The sequence below is a fragment of the Trachymyrmex cornetzi genome, unplaced genomic scaffold, assembly GCF_001594075.2.
Source record: "Trachymyrmex cornetzi isolate Tcor2-1 unplaced genomic scaffold, Tcor1.1 scaffold99, whole genome shotgun sequence".
Classification (NCBI taxonomy): domain Eukaryota; kingdom Metazoa; phylum Arthropoda; class Insecta; order Hymenoptera; family Formicidae; genus Trachymyrmex; species Trachymyrmex cornetzi.
In genome coordinates this window covers 1,888,922-1,900,827 of record NW_017300343.1, presented here as the reverse complement: position 1 = coordinate 1,900,827, position 11,906 = coordinate 1,888,922, and the positions used below count along the sequence as shown (strand labels likewise).

The following is an 11,906-nucleotide window of genomic DNA, read 5'->3' as shown; positions in this document are numbered from 1 at the left end:
TTCAGCGTCAAAACAGGTCACGTGATCAAAATTGACGCTTGGTATTCGTCAATTTTGATCATGTGACCTGTTTTGACGCTGAAAATAAGCGTCGAGCGTCAGCGTGAAAAGGCACCTTAAGGGTTAAATATAAAATTTTCTCCGTGTATAATACGAAAGTTTGTTGCGTCAGCCAATCACGAAGTCACTTTTAAAATTGACGTATCGGATTGGCTGACGCTTGCGATCCGCGACTCGCATTCTGCGTCTTATATAGATCGGGCTTAAAGTGCGATCGCGTTTGCGCGTCAAAAGTACCATTTAAATTAACGATCATGGCGACCATGGAGTCGTACGTTAACGAGTGACGTTCGGATCGATCAGGATTGTTTTTTCGATTGATTTATGATTGAAACGACTCACAAATGCCGAAGATAATACGATTAGCGAACAGAAAACCTGTTCAACTGAAATTAGTTCTTGCTACAGTTACACCATTAGTCTAACCTTGTTTCTTATTCGCTCTGAAATTTAACGCATCGCGCGCAAGTATCGGAAGTGCGGCGGGCATTATATTTTATTTTGTTGACTGCGGAGTATCATAATCGGGAGAATTTTTCTAATGGAGTCGACAGACAATAGAACAACCGACAGGTAATGATTCGACAATCGATCGGTGAGTACGTTTGATTCATTTCGAGCATACGATTATCAAATACTCCTTATGTTATATTGTAGGACGTATAATAGTATTCTTTTTCTCTAGCATTCTTGAAAAAACTGCGAATAAGAGTAAATCGCCACATCTTATGAATTTTAAAAATATTGAATTTAAATTCTATATGAATTAAATAGCAGTATATATCTAATGTAAATTTAATGTTTTTTATTTACGTGCGAAAAATAAGCTTTAAAATTCATATATTTTAAATAACTGAGTATAAAACAAAAATAAATTGAAAAACATGGTGAAATATACAACACGAATAAAAAGTGAAAAATGTTATGACAAAGCGCGCAATCGATGATCATCGCATTGTCTCTCGGTATCATTTTGTTCGAGTACTTCGAGTACTTGAAATGCTCGTCAGATGTCGTCAGTATGCAGTCCAATTACTTGATGTAAATTTCCGATTCCTGTCACGTCGTCACACAACTATGTATATTTGCGGATGCAATCGCGCTTTTCGAGAACTCGCTCGCGATATCACGACGGTAACATCGCGAAATCGGCAGATTAAACAGCGTCCTACAGACTTACAGAGAAATCGATCGCTCGGACAAGATCGGACAAGATAGTGCGTATACATAAAGCCTTAGCTCATATAAAATTTGACCTCCATCAATGACCTAGCTTTGTTCAACACACAATATACACACATACATATGCGAAATGCGTCGTTACGAACAAACGATTGCGTATGAATCGAATCATATTATATACATGCAATACAAGACGTGTTTTTCCAAACCTTAAAATAATCAGAAAAATATTTGGAATGATTTTTCCTTGGAAACAAATATTCCAAGTAACTAAATAAATACTGAGAAATTTTGTTCCAAATTTATATCATATTTTCTTCGATTTGTGCCAAGATCCTAAATAATTTAATATTTGATCAATATTAGATAGTTCCACAGTTCAGTTCATGTTAGAAGCTGGTTACATATTAATTCCATTAAACTGATGAAGAATATTTCCTTCTCTCTCGTCTCTCCCAGATCTCTCGTGACACGTGAATATCCTTGAATACGGAGAAAATTTTATCTTATTTATATCTATAGAAACACACACACATATTAACAGACGTTAGAAACACACACATATTAATAGTCGTTAGAAACGTGTTGAATACTTACTAGAAACAGTAGAAACCCTGCTCGTATAGCTATTACGAAAATATTTTATCAGTCTTTCCAATAAGCAGGTAGAAATACGGGACGGTTTACTGTGAGAATATTTATCTACTTTTATCGATGAGATTTCACTTTTTTTTTCTAACATTAAACAGTTCCTTCTTGCAGTGTTGAGTGTATATATAAATATAAGCATAAGACAGTTACTAAAATACTGAATGTTAAAAAGTAATTGGAAAGAAAGCGTTTAAAATTTTTCATTAAGTTTTTCTTAAACACATTGGATATTGGATTAACTAAAAAAACCCATAAATAAAATTCGTAGAAGCGCTTCTCTTTGGCTGTTGGTTGTACGTATGTATATACATACATACATACATACATACATACATACATACATACATACATACATACACGCATACATGTATTTAATAGAAAGGTAAACGCCGGATCGATTCGGCGCCGGCAACGTCCGCACGATACTAACTTACGTTTTCCGGAATACATTCCGGCTCGTAAAATTTCAGTCGCCGACTGATTTTGGAGGCAGACGGCTTGCGCAGGCTGTTTGGCATCATAAAAATGTCGTGATATATCGTAAAACGCTTCACGCTGCCAGATTGTTGCCGTGCGGCACGTGCTGCCACTTATTTGCTTATGACGTCAGGCGGAAAATTCTTCAAGAATAATTAGCTCGTTATGCGTACATTATTTCGTTAATATCGATGATACTAAATAAATCATGATAGACTACAAACTAATATTGATAGCGTCGATTATTAGGATGGGATTTCATTTGGGCGTTTTTGTCGTACGACAAATGTGTGCAGGATAGAGAGGTCCTCGGATCTCTCTATCCTATAGCCAATCATCAGGCTTGAAAAATTCGTCGTACGGCAATAACACACAAATGAAATCTCACCCTTAGTATTAAAAATTCTTCCCAATATAATTGGCTTCTCGATAATCGATAAAAGAATTTGTTAGAGAATGAGAGAAAGCAGAAATATTTTAAAATAGCAGAAATAACAAAAAATAAGATTTAGAAATATATATATATATGTATTTATTTTAAAATAGCAGAAATAACAAAAAATAAGATTTAGAAATATATATATATATCTATTAATAATTTACACAAAGCTTTTTTAGTATATAATTAGTTTTTTAGTATAATTATATTATTTCTTCTTATAAAACATATTTTTCTGCATGTGACGTTAAAAAGTATCAAGATTTAATACTGCTTCTTAAATTTTTATATAAAAACATATATGCAAGAATATTTTGTCAAAAAATATGATTTATTATCAATTTAAACATAAATATTTACATACACAGAATTTACGCAGCATCTTGTATATCGGCATCTGTACTGGAGCCACTTAAGAAATCGATATACCTACGTGCATAAAATCGCATGTAACACGTGACGTCATGTCGGAAATGTCGAAGGATCTTAATGACGTTATTGAGACGCATATATATATGCATGCGCGGGCGCCGCGTGCATGTGCAGTGATGACGCAATGAAAATCTCTCGGAAAAATTCTCGTGGGTGTCGCTTGTGCCACATGTTTCTTCGTGATTCGTGACGTCACAGGATAAAATCATGGTCACTATGGAGACTCGAACGGTCTCTTCTCATTCCCTCGAACGCCCACGAGGTTTAAACTTCCGCTGCCGGTGCGAACGTCACGCCCTGTTTGACGGGTAAAGGTGGGTAGGTGTTGTGGTAGGTCCGGAATAAAAGTCCGAAAATAGCAACAGGTATACGTTACAAAGCGAAAACCTTCGCAGATACACAAGATATTTTTTTGTGCAACGATGATATTACGTCGTAACAAATAGAAATAAGTCCGCTTGTAAACAGGAAAGATTTCAAAGATATTTGCAATCTCTATCTCATGCCACGTACTAACGTATTCTGCTCTTTTAGTTAAAATAATTTCTGTGTGAATATAATAATTTCGGCGATCAGCGATCCCTCAAATCTTTAAACATAACTAGACAATAATGATATACATCCTATTTCTCAAGAAAGGCAACCCTGAAAGGGTTAAAAGAACCCTTTCGAATTCTACCCTTCGTCCATTTGCATAACATGAGATTATTTCAATAGATAAATTCCAGTTTGCTTAACTCTGTACCATAGACATTTGTTACACAGCCCGTTTGATCCCGGTTACTCTTCTATTTTAAACTGGAATGCTAGGAAAAGATTGGGCGGCCATTAAGTCTATTAAATGAGAAGGCTCCGAAACTCGCAAAGGCCAACATATAAAAAAAATAAATAAATAAATAAAAGGATAGAAAGTGGAAAAGAATGTTACCGGCGACATAATAGATATCCTGTAGTGATGAATATTAAGATAGCTCATGATAAATGTTTTAAAACGATTTTAATAGGAATATCGTGACGTGGGTATTACGTTATCATTATAATATGGCTCTACAATTTTACAGTAAAGTAATATTTTTATGTTTTTATGTACGACAATAAAGGAAATGGTAGTTTTATTATTATTTTTTTTTAAATATAGGATCTAAACACACACACACACACACAAATAAAAAATGATCATTATTAATACGTATATTTAAAAACCTAATTAGAAGAAAGTTGTGTAAAGTTGATTAAATTAACACAAAGAAAACGTTATACTATTTTACATTTATAAATTATTGTTTATTCCAAATTTATAATCACCGCTTGTAGATGCTCTGTAACTCAAAATTTAGTTAAAAGTAAAACACAAGTGAATAAAGACGAATATTCGTTCAAAAGCAACAGTTGCGCAACTTTGCATTAACGAACAGTATTTCGAAAACTTTCTTCTTTTCCTTGACGACCTGTTTACTGCGCATAATCTTTTAATTTATTCTTTTCATATTAAAAATATAAAATTACGTGTACAAAATGAGATTATTCGTCACGATCAACATATATTCATTAGTATGTCGAAATGTAGCTATATCAATAAGTAGAAGACATTGATTCGTGAATTCAATATTTAATTTTAGAATATATAGTGAAATAAAATATTCTTAACTTATGAAAAGAAAATATTATATAAATGTATATATTAGCAGTAGTTACGTTAAAGCATTTATCATAAATTATCAGAACGTTCTAAAATATTATCAACAAATAAAGTAATATCAAACAATATTGTGAACATACATACATCGATGGAAAAAAATATTAAAACATTTATTATCTCTTCAGTACATATATATCTCACGAGAGAAAATATTCTTTTCAATCAAATTATCAATAATATAATTAATTTAAATCAACTAAATTAATCTTTCGAAAAGAGAATAGAAGACTAAGAAATATTTCCGAGAGTAATAATTCATTACGATATAACGAGCGAATTTACCGTTACATAACATACGCGCGGCAAGCAGCTTTGTATTATCGATCGCACTAAAATACGCTCGAGATAATCAAGTTTGCGTAACATATTTGTTGCTTCTCCTCTGTATGAGAAGTGCCACCCAAACGCACTACTGCAAAATAACAAGTCGAGTTGCAAAAAATAGTCCAGAAAGGTACAATGCTCATTGCTTATGCAAGATTGGTATAATATATGTTACTTTGAAATCATGTCAAGGCTTTCCTGTATATATATATATATATATATTCTGTATATTCGAAGATATATAATTCTATCGTATAGAACTTGATGCTTAAAAAACTCTTTTAATTAGTTGCATAAACGATCGTTGAAAAAACATTGATATATAACGCAATACATACATTAGTAGCTGTCTTTTGCGTATTTAAGAAAAATAAGATATCAGACTTTTCAAAATTCTTAAAAAGAAAAAAGTTTGTGATATCCTATTAGTCCTCATAATACTTGAATAACAAAGTGGGCATTTAAGAAAAAAATGCACGATTACACTTGGACAGAGTGGACATGTACGCGCCGCACACGCTATCAGATGACACTGTTGTGCAGGGTACGACACATTACACGTACGTAGGTTACGATGACGTCACGCATGCCGACAAATGAAAGGAGAAGCGTGCACGCCGCACGCTCGTGCAGCGACGGCGTCACGGTCGTCACGCCACCCCACCCCGGCACTTTGTTCCCCTCCGCCGTCAACACCGTCGCCGAACAACTCTACCCTACATTTACGAGCGGGGCTAGTGATTTTACACGACACAACGATGCTCGAGTAACCGCGGCAAATGCGGTACCATTTACCTCAATCGATACTGTAACCTTCTGTCATTGCATCCTGCGGCTAATCGAATGATATCGACACGACGATATCGGGATTCCGACGTAATTTCGATCTCATTCAGTTTACGGAATCTTAATAACTACGAGCCGTATGCTAAGATTTTCCCTGATATCGGAAGTCTGGTATCTATTTTAAGCCTATTGTTTACAAGCAAATAAATTCTTGCTTATCTGAGTGATAGATATACAATTGTATATATCTGCGAGTTAAATCTTGAAGTTTAGTTCTTAGAAGTTTATATTCGCGAATGATAATGATGTAGACATACTCGATCGCAATAATCGATATTAAATGTACATCTATAATATACATATAACCATTTAATAATCATTCTGGCAATTTATTTCTAAAATATTCGTGTCGAAGAAGAATTATAAATGTACATTTATAATATACATATAATCATCATTCTGACAATTTATTTCTGAAATATTCGTGTCGAAGAAAAATGACTATTTAAATCTTAAGATTAGGCATCTTAAATAATAAAAAGAAATGATAATTTAAGTTGTGTACATTCTCGTTGATGTACATATTTTCAATTGTCACTGTAATTCTTCATTTTATGTCAAATGTATATACATGTAAATTATTAGAGTAAAAAAATATAAATAAATTTAAATTTAAATAAACATTAAACATATGATGAATTTATGTATACGTAGATCGATTCATTACACAAAATGGTTGGGATAATCGTATACCATCCGGGTGTTGAAAAATAACTCTTTGGAATAATCCTTATTTATTAAGGATAGTAAAATGATTTCGGTGGTGATGAGGATGACGAGTGCGGTGTTTAGTCGGCCTGTCTCGATTATGTATGCGAGACGCCGTGGGTGGGGAAGATTGTCGCCACTGTTGAGCATCTGGAATGGAGTGCGCGCACTCCGTGCAAGGTGGGATGGGAAAGAGTTTGCGCATAGAGAAAGACGAAGACGGAAGAGCTCAGAGAGAGAGAGAGAGAGAGAGAGAGAATATAGAGCAGGAGACAGATCGACGGAGATAAACATAGAAGGAAGCCTTGCCGCTGGTCCTCGAGGCTAACCGAAGTGGAAGCAACGAAGTGGGGAAAACAGACTTACCCTTACCACTGTTATGGATACTGACAATGTGGTAGAAGGTAGAATATGTAAGGAGAGAGAAAAGACCGTATCGTCCGAGGCTCATTTGTGTGTACAGAGAGCAAGTCTTTCTCATTGATATCGGATTGTCTATCAAATCGGAGCTGTTACGTTTCTATTGTCGGTTCACCTCGTTTTGTTTAATTTATTCCTCACACCGTGTTCAAGAATCTAATCGTTATCGTCGCGCGACCGGTGATAATAAATGTATAACATGATACTTGATCGTGCAAAGTCATTTATCTTGTAAACCAAATTGATCGCGAACAAATCTGTCTTAATCATGTCTTCGTATATTCGATCGTTGTCTAGACATATATATATTTATAAACTCTATCTATTTAGCGATTGTGATCGCGTGAGTCTGCCGACGCGTGCTCATGCATCGGTTGAAAGTTCGCGCCATTACTACATGTATGAAAAAAGCGTGTGTATGTATATGTGTAGAACTGGAGTTTCGGAGATGAAACAAAGAAAGAGAAAGAGAATTGTATGTTGAGAGAGAGAGAGAGAGAGAGAGCGCTCCCTGGGTGGGAGGGAGAGAAAGGAGGAAGAGAGAAAAAGAGAGACGCGATGGCGAGTGAAACAGAAGGAAGGGAGAGAGTGCCACGCGACGATGAGACGGACGAACAAAGACGGAAGCGACGAGCCGGTCGGGGCTCGGGGCGGGACGACAGCGGCGTGGAGTCGTTCGCGGGGCGTAGAACGGCGATGAGAGGATAGTGTGCTCGGCGAGAGATGCGTGGGGGCGAGAGCATGAGGCCAAATGACGACACGCGCGTAGCCGTCAGGGCCGTACCCGCACTCCACCGTACTCGAGAGCACGCGACGCGTACGTCGAATCGGTACGTCCTGCGAACTTGAAAGCCGCCGGCTTATTGTTAGTCGCGCGAATGCTCTGGCCGGACTTCGCGCCGTCTCAAGACAGTCGCCGAGGACTTCTTATTTAAGGAAAACAAGAAAGTCAAAATATGTCAATTTGACGTCGACGTTAATTATTGATAAAAAATTATGTCATCTTTTTTAGCAGGATTTTCAGTTAATATGACATTATTTTGATTTTGTTATTTTCCTTGAATTGCAAAGTACATTTCTTTCCTCTTTTGCTCTTTCTAGAAACGCGTTATTCAACGACAGGTACCTATACAAAGATCAAACATATTCGTTATACTATAATGACATCATGAATTTAAAAAAGATATAATGATTGATTGTGAGGCTTTACCTTGTGAATAGTATATTTGATCTATGCATATTATACATATATTAATGGCATTATCTCATCAAAAGAATTATGCTTGCTTGCTTGCTTTTAACTTAATAGCTCTTGCCTCCTTTGTCTAACAGACGGAGGTCAATACGGGCAGTACAGAAGGGCTGTGTACATAAAATCGTAAATAGTTCTACAAAGTCTGAATGAGTGTATTACGAAGTTGGAATAATATTAAAAGAATTATGATTTTTGTGTATTGAATTTATCTACATATGAAGAACTCGGAAATATTAATATTCACAAAGAAACGCGTTCAATAATATTCTGTCTGGCCTTGTACGACGTTTCTCCTGTTTCCAAGTCATGGGATGACGCATATTTTAAGATATTTTATTGATTATACGAGAGAAAAGAGACTCGGTCGTGAAAATGTTCTAGAAAATATTTTATACGATATTCGAATTCTCGGTGCAAATAAAAAAATTTTGTAAATAAATTCTAATTTAATTTAAATTAATTAAACTGTGAATATATGCCGTAATATTTATACTCTGTCGCTTATATGGCCCGGCTTCTTTTTCTTTATTTTTATGTATTAAGCAGATGCTTTTTAAAAAAATGCAATTTTTCGTCACTATGATCAAGTATCATAATACACTTGATAAAAAAGCAATTTATAAGTAAACTTTCATTTACATCATCGTGTATTTCTGGTTTCTCTGATGTCTTAAGTACATGTTCGCTAATACCAAGGGAAGGAACTGCCTACAAAGGCAGCTGTACAGGAGATCCTCTTGCATGTGTAGTTTGTTCACAACTTTTCCCGTTCTATGACCAATCTCTTACTCGCTTAGCTCCCTTTGCATCACCCTCGCACCATCCTTGTGCGCTTTAGGGACACAGCCCTTGCTCACTTCGTAACATGGGTGAACCGAGGGTTACCGATAAATGGAGTTACGCGTTTTGGCCGCGAGGAGCTTAAACTGCTCCACAACTTTTGAATAAAACACGGATACGAGACTGTATGTATCTAACAATGTACATGAAAACTTATGCAATACACACAACAATACCAACAAAAATATTATATACATTAATGTACCAAAGAAAAATAATTGGTTGAAAATTTCAGATTACGATTGTCAAAATGGGGATATCACGCGTTCATATAAATGGCAACATTTAATTATTTAAAAAGTTATTTTTTATACTCATATTATGATCGCGAATGCATAAAAAAAACATAAAATTTTAGTAATAGATTTTAGTATTATTAAAAATTATAATCTCATTGTGGATTTATATACATCGCCATTTCGCAACATAAAACAATAAAAGATAAAATTTAAATGTTGATTAGGTGTCAACGTCCATAAACCTTTAGTGTTTTTAATTGTATAGTTTTATAATATAAGATAATAAAATTAAAATTGTAATATTAATTTTATAATTTTATAATTCTTAAAAAGTGTCATATATTTGATAAATATAATATTCAACTGCATAACTCTTTCGATAGCAAATTTTTATTTGTAGAGAAAAAACATAATTATATACAATGTATAAACTTTATGAATTTTTAAAAGAGCTACTCTTTAAGCTGTTAATTGTTTATTTATGAGATTTAATTAGATCACTGACCGTTCATATTCGTGAAAAAGAAATGCTTTCCATTTCGTGCAACATCTTATATAGATTCGACAAATGTGATTCTCAGCACAAGGTGACCGTGTAATAAGCTCTCGCGTTCACTGCTTGTCGGTTTTACGTTCGAGCTAGGGCGAAAAGAGAATCCAATGCAGAGAAAGATCGAAAAAGCGCGAAGGAGCGAGGAGAAGCGAAACGAAGGAGGTTGGGGCGCGAACAAGTTTTCCTTCTCTCTTTCTCTTTCTCATGTCTGAGGAAGAAAGGTAGCATGAAATACAGTGGAAGAGAGGATTCACGAGTGCTCCGCGGAGTTCTCTCTACATTAACGGCTGTGGACCATGCTCGAGGTTCGAGGAACTAGTAGAACGAGGAGACGACCGGTTGGTAGTAGATGCGGTATACACTGCCACGGGTGAGACACACTTCGTCCACCAAAGTGGTATATAGGCGATGGAGAGAGGCGAGAGCGCCGTGCGCGTTGAGAAAGGGTAGAAGCGCGCGCGCGCGCGCGCGCAGGAGAGGGGAAGCGGGAATGACGGGGGTTAGAACGGGTCAGACGTTCCATCGTTGCTCCGAGCAAGATGGGTGGCGGGTGGGTGGCAGCGCGAGCGGGAAACTAGGCGAGGGGAGGTCGACATCGGTGGAGCAGGTGGCGCGGAGGTGGGAGGATCGTGGGTGCCGTGGGTGGCAGCTGAGTACGGAGTGATAGGGGAAATCAGTCGCGGTTCGAGTACCGCCGCGAATGCACGTAAGCGACGTTTGTCGTCGCGCTCTGTCCGCCTATTTCTTTCTCTTTCTCTCTCCCTCTCTCCCTCTCTCTCTCTCTTTCTCTCTCTCTCACCACTTATTCATTGTCGTTCAATTCTCGTGGATGCTTGCGTCCCTCTTTCTCCCAAATTCTTATTCTCTGTTTTTCTCTCTTTCTCTCCCCCTGCCCCCTTCTCTCCTTTTCTCTTTTTTTTTTGCTCTTTGGATATATGTAAACGTAATCGCGTCTCTCACGTGCTGCCTTGAACAGCACTGACGAGCGAATGCGCTGTAAGCGCGTAAACGGAAGCGAACGAATCCTTCAAGGACCTCGACGCGAGTTGACCTTTCGGGCACGAGTCGATTTGGAGGGGGAAAAAAAAAATCCACCGTATGTCGATATATAGCGCAGGGTGGGGAAGCAGCTGAGAATCCCGATAAGAGAACCCGGTGTAAACAAAGGAGAGTGAGGCCATCTTTGAGAGAAAGGGAGACAGAAAGAGTGGGAGGCGAGAAGGGGAAACACGCGATCGAGTAGTAGTTCGACTCCCTCGCGCCAAAAGAGATTCATTCGCTCGGTATTAACATCTCGCTAGGGGAAATCATCGCGAGTAGCATTCTTGATCCATTGAGAGTGAAAATTTTTCTTTCACCGATCTCTTGAACACTTCCGGCCGATCGCGCGATTCGCGACGATCGACGGGTTCGAACTCGAATACGATTAAATAAGTATTGAATCGGAGTGAGCATAAGGTGAGCAAGACAGTGGACAAGAGACACCGTGAAACTCAAAGGGGGCGTAATATCGGTGTGCCGACGGTGGGACCAGGTGAGAAAAGGAAAGCGAAGGACACCAACGGAATGCTCGACTTTGAACAACAGACCAATCAGGCACAGGCATTGGCCTCGCTCGATGAAGACTGGCACCTGCTCGAGGGTGAGCGTACGACCTTCGCAATTTTCTTTCTCCCTTTTCTATACCTTCCTTAGTGTAGAAGGTGCACGGAGATCGGTAAGGCGACGGCACGCCGTTCAAAATTTAAATCCGGCAGGAACGAAACGGGAGGGGGGGGGGG

General features: G+C 37.4%; 1 protein-coding gene across 1 annotated transcript in view; it reads left to right on the top strand.

Annotated features, from left to right (window-relative positions):
- Nucleotides 1–11,416: 11,416 nt before the first annotated feature.
- LOC108770258 (uncharacterized) overlaps nucleotides 11,417–11,906 on the top strand; it is a 111,547-nt gene continuing 111,057 nt past the window's right edge. Inside the window, exon 1 of the mRNA XM_018521749.1 lies at nucleotides 11,417–11,767. Within this exon, the coding sequence (XP_018377251.1) occupies nucleotides 11,692–11,767 (76 nt within the window). The 5' untranslated portion in view covers nucleotides 11,417–11,691. The remainder of the gene's footprint in view (nucleotides 11,768–11,906) is intronic.